The sequence below is a fragment of the Trichechus manatus genome, unplaced genomic scaffold (genome assembly GCF_000243295.1).
Source record: "Trichechus manatus latirostris isolate Lorelei unplaced genomic scaffold, TriManLat1.0 scaffold00001, whole genome shotgun sequence".
Taxonomy (NCBI): domain Eukaryota; kingdom Metazoa; phylum Chordata; class Mammalia; order Sirenia; family Trichechidae; genus Trichechus; species Trichechus manatus.
In genome coordinates, this window is record NW_004443937.1 from 22,574,367 (window position 1) to 22,592,500 (window position 18,134).

Here is an 18,134-nt window from a genome sequence, read left to right on the forward strand (position 1 = left end):
CTCTGTTTATCATGATGTTGCTTCTTGGTCCAGTTGTGAGATTTTTGTTTTCTTTATGTTGCGGTGTAATCCATACTGAAGGCTGTAGTCTTTGATCTTCATCCGTAAGCGCTTCAAGTCCTCTTCACTTTCAACGAAGTTGTGTCATCTGCATATTACAGGTTGTTAATGAGTCTTCTCCAATCCTGATGCACCATTCTTCTTCATTTTGTCCACCTTCTCGGATTATCTGCTCAGCATACAGATTGAATAAATATGGTGAAAGGATACAACCCTGACACACCTTTCCTGATTTTAAACCACGCAGTGTCCTCTTGTTCTATTCCAACGACTATCTTTTGGTCTACATACAGGTTTCCGCATGAGCACAATTAAGTGTTCTGGAATTCCCATTCTTCACAGTGTTATTCATAATTTGTTACGACCACACAGTTGAATGCCTTTGCACAGTCAATAAAACACAGGTAAACATCTTTCTGGTAGTCTCTGCTTTCAGCCAAGATTCACCTGACATCAGCAATGATATCCCTCATTCCACATCCTCTTCTGAATCTGGCTTGAATTTCTGGCAGTTCCCTGTCAATGTACTGCTGCAACCGCTTTTCCATGATCTTCAGCAAAATTTACTTGCATGTAACATTAATAATATTGTTTGATAACTTCCACATTCTGTTGGGTATGTTTTCTTTGAAATGGCACAAATATGGATCTCTTCCAGTCGGCTGGCCAGGTAGCTGTCTTCCAAATTTCTTGGCATAGACGAGTAAGCACCTCCAGCACTGCATCCATTTGTTGAAACACCACAATTAGTATTCCGTCAATTCCTGGAGTCTTGTTTTTCGCCCATGCCTTCAGTGCAGCTTGGACTTCTTCCTTCAATATCATCGATTTTTGATCATATGCTAACCTCTTGAAATGGCTGAAAGTCAACCAGTTCTTTTGGTACAGTGGCTCTGTGTATTTCTTAGATATTCTTTTGATGCTTTCTGCGTCATTCAATGTTTTGCCCCTAGAATCCTTCAATACTACAACTCAAGGCTTGAATTTTTTCTTCAGTTCTTTCAGTTTGAGAAATGCTAAGTGTGTCCTTCTCTTTTGCTTTTCTAACTCCAGGTCTTCACATATTTCATTATAATACTTTACTTGGTCTTCTTGAGCCACCCTTTGAGATCTTCCATTCAGCTCTTTTACTTCATCATTTCTTCCATTTGTTTTAGCTACTCTACGTTCAAGAGCAAGTTTCAGAGTCTCTTCTAACATCCATTTTGGTCTTTTCTTTCTTTTCTGAGTTTTTAATGACCTTTTGCTTTCTTCATATATGATGTTCTTGATGTCATTCCACAACTCGTCTGGTCATTGGTCTGTAGCGTTCAATGAGTCAAATCTATTCTTCAGATGGTCTCTAAATTTAGGGTTATTCTCAAGGTTGTATTTTGGCTCTCATGGACATGTTTTAATTTTCTTCAGCTTCAGCTTGAACTTGCGTATGAGCAATTGATGGTCTGTTGCACAGTAGCTACCTGGCCTTGTTCTGACTGATGATATGGAGCTTCTGCATCATCTCTTTCTACAGATGTAGTTGATTTGATTCCTGTGTATTCCATCCAGTGAGGTTCATGTGTATACTCGCTGTTAATGTTGTTGAAAAAGGTATTTACAATGAAGAAGTCGTTGGTCTTGCAAAATTCTATCATGCGATCTTTGGTGCTGCTGCAGTCACCAAGGCCATATTTTCCAACTACTGATCCTTCTTCTTTGTTTCCAACTTTCACATTCCAATCACCAGTAATTATCAATGCATCTTGATTGCATGTTTGATCAATTTCAGACTGCAGAAGTTGGTAAAACTCTTCAATTTACTCATCTTTGGTATTAGTGGTTGATGCGTAAATTTGAATAATAGTCGTATTAACTGGTCTTCCTTGTAAGTGTATGAACATTATCCTGTCACTGACGAGTTGTACTTCAGGACAGGTCTTGAAATGTTCTTTTTGACGATGAAGGCAAATGCCATTCCTCTTCAATTTTTCATTCCCAGCATAGTAGGCCATATGTTTGTCTAATTCAAAGTGGCCAACACCAGTCCATTTCAGCTCACTAATGCCTAGCATATCTATCTCTATGTGGTCCATTTCATTTTGGACAACTTCCAGTTTTCCTCGCTTCATACTTCATACATTCCATGTTCCTATTATTAATGGATGTCTGCAGCTGTTTCTTCACATTTTGAGTCTTGCCACCTCAGCAAATGAAGGTCCTGAAAGCTTGACTCCACCCACATCATTAAGGCTGACTCTACTTGGAGGAGGCAGCTCTTCCCCAGTCATATTTTGAGTGCCTTCCAAGTTGAGGGGCTCATATTCAGCACTATATCAGACAATGTTCTGCTGCTGTTTTCACTGGCCAGTTTTTTCAGAAGTAGACTACCAGGTCCTTCTTCCTAGTCTGTCTTAGTCTGGAAGCTCCACTGAAACCTGTCCACCATGGGTGACCCTGCTAGTATTTGAAATATTGGTGGCATAGCTTCCAGCATCTCAGCAGCACAAAAGCCACCACAATACGACAAACTGACAAATGCAGGGGGTAGTTTTGCATATATGCCCTTAATTATGTTGAGGAATTTCCTTCTATTCCTATTTTGCTCAGCATTTTTTCAGGAAAGGGTGTTGGATTTTATCAAATGCCTTTTCTGCCTAAATTGAGATGATAATGTGATTCTTTTCCTTTGTTTTAATTATGTGGTGAATTACATTGATTGATTTTTTTAATGTTAAACATCCTTGTACGTTTGGTATGAACCCCATTTGGTCTTGATTTATTACTTTTTTAGATATGCTATTGAATTCTGTTGGCTAGATTTTTGTTGAAAATTTTTGCATCTATATTCATGACGTATATTGGTCTATAATTTTCTTTTTTAGTGGTGTCTTTGCCCGGCTTTGGTATCAGGGTTATACTGACTTCATAGAATGAATAAGAGAGTATTCCTTCCTTTTCAATGTTCTGGAATAGTCTGAGTAGAATTGGTATCAAGTCTTCTATGAATGTTTGGTAGAATTCTCCAGTGAAGCTATCTGTGCCGAGGCTTGTTTTGTTGGGAGTTTTATTATGACATCTTCAATTTCTTCTTTTGTTATGGGTCTGTTCAAATTTTCTACCACTATTTGTTTTAGTTTCGGTAAGTAGTGTGTTTCTAGAAATTTTTCCACTTCTTCTAGGTTTTCAAATTTGTTGTTAGAGTACAGTTTTTCATAATATTCTATTAGGACCCTTTTTATCTCAGTTTTGCTGTAATGTCACTCATTTTATTTCTTATTTTGGTTATTTGCATTTTCTTATTTTTTCCCTTTGTCAATTTTATTGATCCTCTCCAAGAACCAACTTCTAGTCTTGATTCTTTGTATTGTTTTTCTGTGCTTTATTTCATTTATTTCTGCTCTGATTTTTATTATTTTCTTTCTCCTGGTGACTGTGGACTTCTTTTGCTACTCCTTTTCTATTTGTTTGAGTTGTAAGGTTAATCTATTCTGGTCCTTTTTTGATGTGTGCATTTATTGCTATAAATTCTCCCCTGAACACTGCTTTTGCTGTGTCCCAAAGGTTTTGGTATGCTGTATTTTCATTCTTGTTTAATTCTAAGAATTTTAAAATTTCCTTTTTAATTTCTTCTACTACCCAATAGTTTTTAAGTAAGGTGTTATTCAGTTTCCACCTATTTTTTCCTTGTTCTTTCTATTACTGATTTCTAGTTTTATAGCACTATGATCAGAGAAGATGCTTTGTATTGTTTCGATTTTTTTTAATTTATTGAGGCTTGCTTTGTGGCCTAAAACATGATCTATTCTGGACAATGACCCATGTGTGTTGGAGAAGAATATGTACTGTGCTGCTGCTGGGTGGAGTGTTCTGTATATGTCTATGAGGTTGAGTTGGCTGTTATGTTATTTAGATCTTCTGTATCTTTGTTGAGCTTCTTTCTAGTCGTTCTGTCCATCATCAAATGTGGTATGTTAGGGTCTCCTACTACTATTGTAGAACTGTCTATTTCTCTTTTCAATTCTGTTAAGAGTTTGTTTTATGTATTTTGTAGCTCTGTCATTGTATTCATAAATACTTATGATGGTTATGTCCTCTTGGTGGACTGATCCTTTAATCATTATATAATGCCCTTCTTTGTCTCTTATAATGGATTTTGACTTAAAGTCTATTTTATCAGAGATTATTATTGCCACTCCTGCTCTCTTTTGGTTACTGTTTGTCTTGGTCATCTAGTGCTGCTCTAACAGAAATACCACAAGTTGATGGTTTTAACAAAGAGAAGTTTATTTCCTTACCGTAAAGTAAGCTAAAAGTCCAAATTCGGGGTGTCAGCTCCAGGGGAAGGCTTTCTCTCTCTGTCGGCCTTATCATCAATGTTCCCCTGGACTAGGAGCTTCTCCGCGTTGGGACCCTGGGTCCAAAGGACGTGCTCTGCTCCCAGTGCTTCTTTCTTGGTGGTATGAGGTCCCCAATTCTCTGCTTGCTTCGCTTTCTTTTTATCTCTTGTAAGGTAAAAGGTGGTGCAGGCCACACCCTAGGGAAACTCCCTTTACATTGGATCAGGGATGTGACCTGGGTAAGGGCGGTGTTACAATCCCACCCTAATCCTCTTTAACATAAAATTTCAACCACAAAATGGAGGCCAACCACACAATTCTGGGAATCATGGCCCAGCCAAACTGATACACACATTTTTTGGGGGGACATAATTCAAACCATGACACTGTTCCTTGATATATTTTTTCCATCCTTTAGATTGTTAACCTATTTATGTATTTGTGTCTAAGGTGTGTCTCTTGTAGGCAACATATTGATGGGTCATTTTTTAATCCATTCTGCCACTCTCCATCTCTTGACTGGTGCATTAAACCATTTATATTCAGTGTTGATTATTGATAGGCATGAAATTACTGCTGCCATTTTGTTATGCTTTTTTTTTTATTGTGGTATTAATGGTTTCTTTGTTCTGCTTAATTTTCTGTGCCAAGTTCTTTCTCTTTATGGACTTTCCTTTTCTTTTTTTTTTTCATTGTACTTTAGATGAAGGTTTACAGACCTAGCTTCTCATTGAACTATTAGTACACATATTGTTTTGTGACACTGGCAACGCCATGACATGTCAACACTCTCCCCTTCTCAACCTTGAGCTCCCTATTACCAGCTTTCCTGTACCCTCATGCCTTCTAGTCCTTGGCCCTGGGCTGGAGTGCCCCTTTAGTCTAATTTTGTTTTATGGGCCTATCTCTTTGGCTGAAGGGTGAACCTCAGGAGTGACTTCATTACTGAGCTAAAAGGGTGTCTGGGGGCCATACTTTTGGGGTTTCTTCAGTCTCTGTCAGGCCAGTAAGTCTGGTCTTTTTTTGTGAGTTAGAATTTTGTTCTACATATTTCTTCAGCTCTGTATGGGACCCTCTATTGTGATCCCTGTCAGAGCAGTCAGTGGTGGTAGCTGGGCACCATCTAGTTGTGCTGGACTCAATCTGGTAGAGACCGTGGTATTTGTGGTCCATCAGTCCTTTGGACTAATCTTTCCCTTGTGTCTTTGGTTTTCTTCATTCTCCCTTGCTCCTGATGGGGTGAGACCAGTGGAGTATCTCAGATGGCTGCACACAAGCTTTTAAGACCCCAAACACTACTCACCAAAGTAGAATGTAGAACATTTTCTTTACAAACTATGTTATGCCAACTGAGCTAGATGTTCCCCGAGACCATGGTCCCCACAGCCCTTAGCCTAGTAATTTTGTCCCTCAGGGAGTCTGGATGTGTCTATGCTTTATGGATTTTTTTTCTGTATCCCCTGTTGTTGTTAATTTTGTATTTATTGGTTCTTTTTTCTTCTTCATTTTGGTGAGTAGATTTATTAATTTTCTTTGTGGTTACTCTGAAATTTATCTTTATATTCCTAAGTTTGAAACAGTCTATTATATCTTGATATCACCTTGACTTCCTCTCTATATGGAAGTTCTATAACAAGACCATTTATTCCCCTTTTTTGTTTTGAAGTTGCCACCATTTACATATTGACATCTCTGGTTCCCTGTTTCCAGTTTTATTTCACTTTTGAGAATTGTTTATCTGGGTTGGTATCTCAATGATGGTGTCATGTGCTTAATCTCAGGTTGTTGTTTGATGTCATTGGTTCTCTGTCCAAAGGACTCCCTTTAATATCTCTTGTAAGGTTAGTCTGGTTTTAACAAATTCCCTTAATTTATGTTTATCTGGGAATGTCCTAGTTTCGCCATCATATACTTGAAAGACAATTTTACTGCATATATGATTCTTGATTAGCAATTGTTTTCTTTCAGGGTTTTACATATATCATCCCATTGCCTTCTTGCTTGCATAGTTTTGCTTAGAAATCAGCACTTAGTGTTATTGGTGCCCCTATGTAGGTGATATTTCATTTTTCATGTGCTGCTCTCAGAATTCTTTCTTTGTCTTTGGTTTTGGAAAGTTTGATTACGATGTGTCTTGGTGACTTTCTTTGGGGGTCTATCCTGTATGGGGTTCATTGAGCTTCTTGGATAGAAATCTTCTCATCTTTCATGATATTAGGGAAGTTTTCTGCCAATAAATCTTCAAAAATTCTCTGTGCTTTTTTCCTCTCCTCTTCTGGAATTCCCATTACGTGTAAATTATTCCTCTTCTTAGTGTCCCACATAACTCTTAGGCTTTCTTCATTTTCCTTCATTTTTTTTGCTGACTGTTCCTCAAACAAATTAATATCAAGGGACTGTCCTATATTTCACTGATTCTTTCTTCCATTCATTCAGTTCTATTTCTATGTCCTTCCATTGAGTTATCTATTTCTGATATTTTATTGTTAATCTTCTGGATTTCCAGTTGTTGTTTTTGTATGGTTTCTAATTGTCTATTTATTTTGTCATTTTATTCTGGTATTGTTTACCTGAACTCTTCTAGGGTTTTGTCTGAGTTTTCCTTCATCTCTTTGAGGATTCTGTATATAAGTCTCTTGAATTCCTTCTCAGGTAGTTCCATTATTGTTTCTTCCACTGGAAGGTTTTCTTTCCCTTCATTTTGTTCACTCGTTTCACGTATCTTATCCTGTTTTTTTCATGTGATTTGTTATTGTCTGCTGTGTTCAAGGAATTAGGGTGTTAATTTATTTATGTATTTTGTATGTTTGTTTTGTGCTGATTCTTTTGTTCTGTTTTGCTGTATCTGGAGCTTTGTTTCTTCTCTTTCTTTCTAGAAAGTCTTTTTTCCTTTGCATTTTTTAAATTTTTGTTATTTTGTGGTTCTGGTCTATGTGTGACTGTAGAGTGTCTGTTGGCTGGGTGTGATTTTCTCTCATTAGTGGGTATGGTGGGTCACAACCACATGCAAGGCCTCTGTGGTTAGGCTCATATGTCTTCCCTTACCGGAGTGAGTAGAGGTGGGAGAGCGGGTTCAATCCCTGATATTAGGTGACAAGTATTGGGTGGTTAGGGTCCTTCCACAGTCCTTATGGGACCATGAGGTCTTTCTGGGTTGGTGCTAGCAGTTACTGCATTCTCTGGAGGTCAGGGCAGGATGTCTCTGTATCTGCTGTGAGGGAGTGCTATACAAACGGGCAGGGTAGGCCTGTTGTGCATGCACAAATTGGCATCTCAGTAGGTGGTGGGGGATCAAGGGGTCTCAGCCCAAGTATAGACAGACTGCAGGAACTGTTTGGGTGTGGGATGTGTGATGTTGCAGTTGGGTGGACATTGGATGAGGGCACTAGGATCTCCTGCTCGTTGTTTGGCAGAGGCACAGATGGGGCCTGTCAAGATGTGACTGGTGTTGCTAATGAGGTGATGTGTCTGTCCAGCTGATCACTGGGGCATGGGTGCATTCTCACCAGTCGCTGAGTTGGGCACTGTGTGTGCACCACTGGTTGCCAAGTGACTGGGGCAATATTGCATGGGTCACAGGTCTCCGAATGGGTGTCACAGGAACTCTCACTGTCAGCTGCTGGCAGGGTGGGACAGCAGGGCGGGGGAGGAGTGTCTCACATCTCCAGTTGCTGGTTTGGTGGCGGGAGCACATGTTGCTAATCACCAAGCAGGCAGGGCAGCACAGGGGTGGGCGGAGTGGGCACAAGCCGCTGGTGGTGGGTTCAACAGTGTGGGAGCATGCGCTGTGTATTGCTGGGTGGGTAGGGTGGCGCAGGGATGGGCAGGGCGGGCGCGAGCCTCCAGTTTCAAGTCCGATGGCTCAGGAGCGTGCACTGTGGATTGCCGGGCGGGGGCAGGGGCACACCACTGGTCACTGGGAAGGTGGGGGATGAGGAGGTGGGACTGTGTTCCCCCAGCCTCTGGCGTGGGGGCCTGGGCACTCACCACATAGTGCAGCTGGCTATGAGGACCTAGCCCTGGCCAAATGCAAGGTAGGGAGCTGTCCAGAATCTGGTCAGGTGGGGGATATCTAACCATGACTTCAAGGGTCCTCCACTCCACCAGTGCCCCCGACCCAAATGATCAGGGACCACTGCTGGTGTGTAGTTCTGTCCCTATTTTCTAAGTGCCTCCCTCCTCTATGGTTCCGTGGATCCTTAGGGCTCTCATCCACCTTCCTGTGCATTCCCTCCTTAGATTTAGTTCATGTTCTGCTCAATTTGCTTCCCTCTGGGTTTGTATACACAGTATCTCTGTCTCCTACTGGAGATTCTGTGAAGTTGCCTTCCTGTACTCCTTACCTGGGAATGTTGCTCTGTTTGTCTCAGGATGGCCACACTGTGCTGGGCTGGCTGGAAAGGCACCTACAGTCCATAAGTCTCCTTGTTTGCTGTTTTCATCCAGTTTCTCCTTCCCTTCATTGTTCTATCCAATCCTTTATCCTTCTATTTGCTGTTCTGGGTTCCCAGGTTGTCATCTGTATCTGTTTCACTTGGTTTCTTGGTTCTTTGCCTTTGGGGAAGGACAGGGTGTGTGTGATTAGGACACCATCTTGGGCCACCTCTCCATAATGGGTTGGATCTTGGTGTCTTCCTGAAGTTGGTCTATCCTTCCTCCTTCACTGTACCACATATTTTATCAGGTGGAAACTCCTTAATGCTTATAGGATGTAATGGACACCACTTCCCTACCATTTCTCTGTTTCCTCACTGATGGATTTCTTCCTCATTTTTCTTTGTAATTTCTGTTGGTTTCTCCCCTTATTTCACCATCTTCCCAGGAAATCTTGAATTAGATCACTTTGTGGAACTTTATATGAGCAAGCTGTACCACTGATAAGAATAAAATTATAAGAAAATTTAAGATCAACTGTTAAAAAACAAATCTAACTCTAAATTAACTGATGACCATAATATCGATTTCGGAAAAAGAAATAAAACATGGCAAACCTGCTTGCTGACTGAAAATCAATTTCTCCGGTCTACTCAGAATGGAGACAGAATCTCCGTAGTGGGCAGATTTTTGGCCTTTCCTTGAGAAAACCAAGGGCTGAATTTATGTTATAATATTCTATTAACTGAACATCTACAAAAAGTCTCCTTGAAAAGATTTCTTGCCCCCAGAACTACTGGGTATACCCTGGAAGGTTCATACAATTGCTGACCAGCTATTTACCTAATTAGTACCATGAATTTATTCCCCTCAGGATGGACACAATAGTTACTTTTTTTTCTTTTAGCATGGTGAGATTTTTTTCATTTGAAAGTATATGTATGCATATGGTAAAATAAAAAATTACAAAGAGTACGGTGTAAAGTAGGTCTACCATTCGCTGCTGGTCTGCCCTCATCCTACAGTGTTCCCCCTAGAGAGAAGCCCTGTCACTTATCTACTAGTCTACAAAGAGAGAAATCCTTCATTATCCCCCAAATCAAAACTCATCTGTATATTACATGATATTGAGAAGATACAGTATTACAAACTATTAAGAAAGCTAGCATGATACCAAAAGTACTGCACTGGATAAGATTTTATCTAGTTTTCAAGGCAATTATTCATTCAACAAACATTTACTGAGCATCCATCATATGCTAGGCACTGCTAGGGATTACAAAATGAAATAAGACATGACCCACACACTATTACCCTCTGTTTCATCTTATTAAGAAAACAGTTCAGAAGAGCTGACAGTTATTATTTAAGTGTTAAATCAATATGCCATTACATAAAAACTTTATAAATCAAATGGAACAACTCCAACACAGATCTCAGACTCTAAATACATCCTCGGATCCTGGACCATAATACTGTACTTATAGTAAGTTCAGATGGAGAAAGAATGGTCTGATGACAAATTACCCCTCACCTTAAGTATCCTCACATCTCCTTTTACTGTTAGACAACTTGGGATGTGATCATGTGCAATACTACCAGGAAGACGTGGGGTTAACACCACCTTCCTGTTTGGGCAAAATGTAATCTTAATACAAAGGTGATGCCTGTTGCTGGTTATGAGCAAAAAAAAGGAGCAAATATCACTTATTAGTGGACAGAACCCTTTAGCTTTGGCAGGTGACAGCCATCCTTCAATGACCTGCACACCGAAGGCACACATGGCAGGTAGGGGTGGGAGTGTCTTCAAGCATTTCACTATGGCTGGCCTCTGGGGAAGTAGTGCCTGATTTTTAAGTTAATGCTTGAATATAGCACTTATCATGTGCTAGACCTTCCTCTAAGTGCTCTTCATATTTTTTACTCATTTAATCCTCAAAACAACCCTATGAGATCGGAACTATATTTATCCCCATTTGACAGATAGGAAACCAAGGACCAAAGAGGTTACATACCTTGTCCAAGCACACAGAGCTAGTGAGATGTCTGCAGGAGCCGCACTGAGGTTCTAGATATAGGAGTGGGGGTTGGTTGGGAATACAGGCCTTAAAATGTGTCCTCATTAAGTTGTCTCTTCTGTACAATATAATACTGAAACCAACAACCTGAATAACAGCAGCAGAGCCCCCCTCACCATTGTGCTACAAATGAAAATGCCAATACTCACAATATCCCTTAAATTAGGTGCTTTAACCCCTATTTTATAGATTAGGAAACTAAGGTCCAGAAAAGTAACTTTCCCCAGCTAGTCATATCTGAGGCCAGGATCTTGCCTGTCTGATTCCAGACCCCTTGCTCTTTTCACTCCACCATAGCACCTCTCTGTATAGGCGTGAGTGAGAAATTCTGAGGCCATCACAATAAGGAAAATAGTGGCTCTATCTACTCTGATGGTGTATACTTATGCTAATGTAGACCGGCCTCCTATTTCGATAGAAGTTTTCAGGCACAATTAATTAATTTAATAAATGTTTAACTTTCACCCCTATGTAGTGTTCATATCTGATGTAATTTTTCTTATTTTAAACAATATAGAACACTTGTACCTTACATATGTGGCAGATAATTCAGTAATAAATTGACTAGGATCTAACATTTGGCAAAAGCTTCAAAAATTCAATAGTTAAAAGAAAGTCTACTAGATCATTAGACTTCCAAATTCTATCTCTATTTTAAGGTTAGAGCATCTGAAAGCCAAGCCAAGTGCCTGTGTGATAATTTCACAGCCCCCTGCAGAAATGCTTCTATTAAGTTAAGGCACTTTAGAACTGTACTGAACTAACCATCTGAATGGCATATTATGCACATTTTCCAAAACTGTCCTTTAAGACATTGATCATTATGTAAACCAAGGTTCCCTATTCGTGGAATTATATGATAAATTTATCTTTGAGTTTACTTCAGAAAAAAAAGTCTCTGAAGAATTTTTATGCTTTCTTTTGTTTGAGAACAAAAACAGATGTACTACCTTTCTCTTTTTACTTGAGCTGACAAGAAAACTTAAGATTTAAGGCCTAAATATATTAAGTATCTCATCTTGTGTGGATAGAACATACCATTCACTACCTAAGATGTTCTCTAAAAGTTTTTGTACCTCATTACCTTATTTACATTTCAAATTTTATTGTTACTTCCTTCTTCAAGTAGGTAGAACTAGAAATCAAAAATAAATATTAAACTTTTATGTATTAATTCAGAAATTGGCAAATCTAAAATTCCAGCAAAAACTGTCAAATTCTCAAGACTCAGTGATAAACACGAACCAGAGAATGAATGAACTTTAGTGAAATGTGGTTGGTAGCTTTGCCCTGAAGAGAGCTTTTAAAAAAAAAAAAAAAAGGAAAATTTAGGGCTGCAGACATTTCTAAGAAGTTTAAGTACTGGATAGACTAAGTAGGGAAAAAGTTAATTACCACAAATGGTTAAAATCAAGATGTAATGCTAGGATTTGAGAGACATCTGGAATAAACAGATGAACTTATTTCTGCTCTCCCCTCCCTCCAAATCTCACTAAAGCGACAGTCCAAAGCGCCCTGACCCAAGCAAAGCTCAAGAGACAGGGCTCTGGAACCTCTGAAGGGCTGACTGAAGGGCTGCAGGAGGGGCGGGAGACTCTCCCCACCTCTCCCAGGCCTTCAGAGCCTGGGTCCACCTCCTCCAGCCTAGTGAAAGACTAAAGCCTTCCACTCCAGTGAGACTGAACCACAGGGAGCAGAAGCATAGCAATAAAAATGTTCTTATTAAAAAAGAAATGCTGTTATACTGAAAGAGATACGAAGAGGAAGCAGAGACATGGCAGGGAACAGAAGAAAACTTTAGAGGGATGACGATGCATTCATGAAACAAAGGACAGACGTCAATTTTAAAAGGTGGGCAAGCATTCAGAGAACAAAAAAGAGCTCTTAAATACTAAACATAGCATAAATAAATTCAGTAGAAGAACTGAAAACTACAGAAGAGGAAATTTTTCTTTAAAATACAACAGAAAGACAAGAGACAGAAAATAGGGAGGGGAAAAAAAAAAAGCCACAACAAATGATAAGTGCAGATAATGCAACAGAGGTCCAGAAATAGAGAAGATGGAGAAGAGATACTTCTCAAAGAAATAATTTAAGACTTTTACAGAACTGAAGAACGGTCAAGATGAACTGTCAAGATCAAATGATGAAGAAAAACCAAGGCATATCATCATGAAACATCAGAACACCAAGGATAAAGAGAAAACTGAAAGCTTCTGAGACAATGAACAGGTCACACAGGAAAGATCAGGGATCAGACTGGTATCATCCTCTCAACAGCAACACTGGAGGTAACTGAGCAATGACTTCCAAATATGGAAGGAAATGGGCATAAAAATGTTTTTAGACACATAAGATTCCAAAATTTATTTCTTATGCACCTGCCAAAGCAAGGGAGGTGATTACCAAAAAAGGTGTAGGAGAGCAAAGCAAAGTAAATTCTCAAAAAATTGGTAAATGAGGACGAGAACCGTGAAGCTTGGAACAGATTAACAGGAATTCCAGAAAGGACCTCTCCAAGGTAAACAAAACAAAACACTAATAGGCTACCTGATGTTAATGGTTAAGCACACTAAATTTAGGAATGAATCAGTGAATGAATCAAAAGTACACAGAAAACCAAGAAAATTTTAAAATGAAGCAATTATCAACTCAAGGTGGGAGGAATTATACAAAAAAGAAAACATAATCATGTCACACTACATGCTTAACTGTGAATAATATTTGCATAATATGTATGCATAATACTATAATCACTAAATACTGATTTAACTAAAAGTTGTGACATAACTACATTGAAGGATGGAGAGACACAAGTATGGGGGAGTGTAAAAACATTTGCATTATATAGGAAGGGTCAATAAAACTGAAATATACATTATTTAGAAATGTAGAGGTAAACAGCAGTAGAAATGGCTAAAAACTGAGTCAACTCTAGGAAACTGGAAATGGTCAGAGAACAGTTCTTTCGTTGTTACTCTTATAGGAATATTTGACCTTTAAAGTTATTGTTATGGATTGAATTATGTCCCCCAAAAAATGTATCAATTTGGCTGGGCCATGATTCCCAGTACTGTGTGGTTGTCCTCCATTTTGTGATTGTAATTTTATGTTAAAAGAGGATTACGGTGGGAATGTAACATCCTTACTAAGGTCACATCCCTGATTAAATGTAAAGGGAGTTTCCCTGGGATGTGGCCTGCATCACCTTTTATCTTACAAGAGATAAAAGGAAAGGGAAGCAAGCAGAGAGTGGCAGACCTCATACCACCAAGAAAGCAGCACCGGGAGCTGAGCACATCCTCTGGACCCAGGGTCCCTGGTCGGAGAAGCTCCTGGTTCAGGGAAAGACTGATGAGAAGGCTGACAGAGAGAGAAAGCCTTCGCCTGGAGCTGACGCCCTGAATTTGGAATTTTAGCCTACTTTACTATGAAGAAATAAATTTCTCTTTGTTAAAGCTATCCACTTGTGGTATTTTTGTTATAGCAGCACTAGATGACTAAGACAGTTATGTATTACTTTCGTAAAAATAAAATATGATTATGGAAAAAAACTAAATAAACTTGGTCAAATATAAGCAAAAAATTTAAAAAAATCTAGTTTCTAAATTATGGCAAGTACTAAGACTGATACACAATTTGTGACTTTAGAGAATGATGGCATCTCAGGGTGGGAAGCATCTTTTTTAAAAAAAACTTTATTTTCTTGTTGCTGAGATTATACACAGCAAAACATACACCAATTTAGCAGTTTCTACATGTACCATTTAGTGACACTGATTACATTCTTCAAGTTATGCAACCATTCTTACCCTACTTTTCTGAGTTGTTCCTTCCCCATTAACATAAATTCACTGCCCCCTAAGGTTCCTATCTAATCTTTCAAGTTGCTGTTGTCACTTTGATCCCATATAGATAGTTCTTAAAAGAACATAATGCTCAACAGAATACGAACAATGCACAAACACCAGAAGAGAAACTAGATAACTGGGAGCTCCTAAAAATCAAACACTTATACTCATCAAAAGATTTCACCGAAAGAGAGAAAAAGAGAACCTACAGACTGGGAAAAAAAATTTTGGCTATGACAAATCCAATCAGTGTCTAATCTCTAAATGCTACAAAATACTGCAAAACCTCAACAACAAAAAGACAAATAACCCAATTAAAAAATGGGCAAAGGATATGAACAGGCACTTCACTAAAGAAGACATTCAGGCGGCTAACAGACACATGAAAAAATGCTCATGATCATTAGCCATTAGAGAAATGCAAATCAAAACTACAATGAGATACCATCTCACCCAATAAGGCAAGCATTAATGCAAAAAACACAAAATAATAAATGTTGGAGAGGTTGCGGAGAGACTGGGACACTTATATACTGTTGGTGGGAATGTAAAATGGTACAACCACTTTGGAAATCAATTTGGCGCTTCCTTAAATAGCTAGAAATAGAAGTACCATATGATCCAGCAATTCCACTCCCTGAAATATATCCTAGAAAAATAAGAGCTGTCACATGAATAGATATATGCACACCCATGTTCACTGCAGCACTGTTCACAACAGCAAACAGATGGAAACAACCTAGGTGTCCATCAACGGATGAATGGATAAACAAATTATGGTATAGTCACACAATGTAATACTACGCAACGATAAAGAACAACAGTGAAGCTGTGAAACATAACATGGAGGAAACTGGAGAACATTATGCTGAGTGAATTTCGTCAGTCACAAAAGGACAAATGTTGTATAAGACCACTATTATAAGAACTCAAGAAAAGGATTAAACACAGAAGAAAACATTCTTTGATGGTTACAAGAGTGGGAGGGAGGGAGAGGGTTATTCACTAACCAGATAGTAGACAAGAATTATCTTAGGTGAAAAGAAGGACAGTACACACTACAAGGGAAGTCAGCACAACGGGACTAAAACAAAAGCTAAGAACTTTCCTGAATACAACCAAACACTTCGAGGGACAGAGTAGCAGCGGTAGGGCTCTGGGGACCATGCTTTCAGGGGACATCTAGGTCAACTGGCATAACAAAATTTATTAAGAAAATGTTCTGCATCCTACTTTGGTGAGTGGCGTCTGGGGTCTTAAAAGCTAGCAAGCGGCCATCTAAGACGCATCAATTGGTCCCAACCCACCTGGAGTAAAGGAGAATGAAGAACACCAAAGACACAAGGAAAGTATTAGCCCAAGAGACAAAAGGGCCACATAAACCAGAGACTTCATCAGCCTGAGACCAGAAGAACTAGATGGTGCCTGGCTACCACCGATGACCATCCTGACAGGGAACACAACAGAGAGCCCCTGATGGAGCAGGGGAAGGGTGGGATGCAGAACTCAAATTCTAGTAAGAAGACCAGACTTAATGGTCTGACTGAGACTGGAAGAACCCCAGAAAGCATGGCTTCTGGACTCTCTGTCAACCCAGAACTAAAACCATTCCCAAGACCAACTCTTCAGACAAAGATTAGACTGGACTATGGGACATAAAATGATACTCGTAGATACATGAGATTAAACGGGCAGCTCCTGTCCAAACGTGAGATGAGAAGGCAAAGAGGGTCAAGAGCTGGTTGAATAGGCACGGGAAATCAGGGGTGGAAAGGAGGAGTGTGCTGTCACAGGATAGGGAGAGCAATTAGGGTTACATAACAATGTATGTATAAATTTTTGTATGAGAGGCTAACTTGAATTGTAAACTTTCACTTAAAGTACAATAGTAAAAAAGAAAAACAAAAAAAAATAGAACATAATGCTCAAGGCAGACATTTTTTACTAGTTAAGCTAAACTTTTGTTTGATTTTAAGAAGACTTTAGGGGGTATTTTTGGTTTAAGGTTTAAAGATTATCTTAGGACAAAAGTTTCAGACTTCAGGAAGTCTGGAATCCATGAGAATTTGAAATTCTGTTCTGCATTTCTCCCTTCTGATCAAAGATTCTCCTGTAGAATCTCTGATCAAAATGTTCAGTAATGGTAGCCAGGCACCATACAGTTTTTCTGGTCTCATGGCAAAGGAAGCAGCTGTTCATGGAGGCAATTAGCCACACATTCCATATTTTCCTTCCACTCCTGACTCTCCTCCTTCCTCTGTTGCTCCAGGCAAAGAGAGATGTTGTGCCTTGGATGGCCGCTTGCAAGCTTTTAAGACCCTAGGCACTACGCAACAAACTAGGAGGCAGAACAGAAGCACTAAACATGTTATTAGGCCAATTAACTGGGATGTCCCATGAAACCATGACCCTAAACCTCCAAACCAAGGAACCAAATCCCACGAGGTTTTTGATTGTACGTAATCAGCCTTGGTAGGCAGCTACTCTTTTTTTTTTCCCCTGTTGTTGGCAGGTACTTTTTTGGTCTTTTTTGTAAATATATCTAAGAGTCCTGGTGATGCAGTGGTTAAGTGCTCAGATGCTCACCAAAAGGTCGGCAGTTCGAACTCACCATCCACTCTGTGGAAAAAAGATGTGGCAGTCTGCTTCCATCAAAATTTAAAGCCTTGGAAACCCCATGGGGCAGTTTTACTCTATCTTATAGGGTAGCTATGAGTTGTAATCAACTCGATAGCCAACGGGTTTGGTTTGGTTTGGTAAATGTATCTATCACACAACTTTTGACAATTCCACATTTTACAGGTATACAACTTATTGATAGCCATTACAATAATCACCTGTGCAACCTACCCTTAATCAATGCAATATTTCCATCACTGTTAAGTTCCCGCTTTCCCCCTCCCTCCTGCCCCTGGTAACCACTAATAAACTTCTTTCTCTAGGGTGGGAAGTATCTTAACAATCGTTTAATTTATGCCACTGGCTCCCCAGTGTGAGCCCAGCTACTTTCATTTTTTAACAGCTCTGCTCCCAGGAATTACTCCCAAGACCACTATGCTCTCCAGAAGGACACATCCAGATGAACATGATAAACCCCACTACTCAGAGGTGGCCAGGACGAACTTCGAAGCCTCATCTTTTCTGATTTCTTCTTTCCAATCACTCTCTAGCTTCTGATGGGCTCTGTCTGCTTCCCAGACTGAGTGGCCAAAATGGCCATGACCAACTGCTCTGAGTCACATCTCCCCTACCCAGGAGAGCAGTCAGACCAAGATGGGACCCTCCTGTGACAATTCCAAACCCTCCAAGCAAAGGCCCACACAGGTGGCCCTATGCCAGGTGCTCACGTGCTTACTGCTGGGTCTGGAACCAGAGAGGGGACCCCAGTCTCTCAAAAAGCGGTCCACTGCAGTCAGCGGGGGTGGGGGACAGGTTTTCAGAAGAAATGGGTAATG

At 39.7% G+C, this 18,134-nt stretch overlaps 1 protein-coding gene across 4 annotated transcripts in view; it reads right to left on the bottom strand.

Annotated features, from left to right (window-relative positions):
- Positions 1-18,134, bottom strand: part of ANO10 (anoctamin 10) — a 244,419-nt gene that overhangs the window by 104,715 nt on the left and 121,570 nt on the right. Inside the window, exon 12 of one of the 4 annotated variants that reach the window (XM_023726109.1) lies at positions 8,733-9,250. The exons of the other annotated variants lie outside the window; for them this stretch is intronic. Coding sequence (XP_023581877.1) covers positions 9,230-9,250 — 21 coding nt within the window. The 3' untranslated portion in view covers positions 8,733-9,229. Of the gene's footprint in view, positions 1-8,732; positions 9,251-18,134 lie in introns of those variants that run through there. 4 annotated transcript variants of the gene reach the window in all.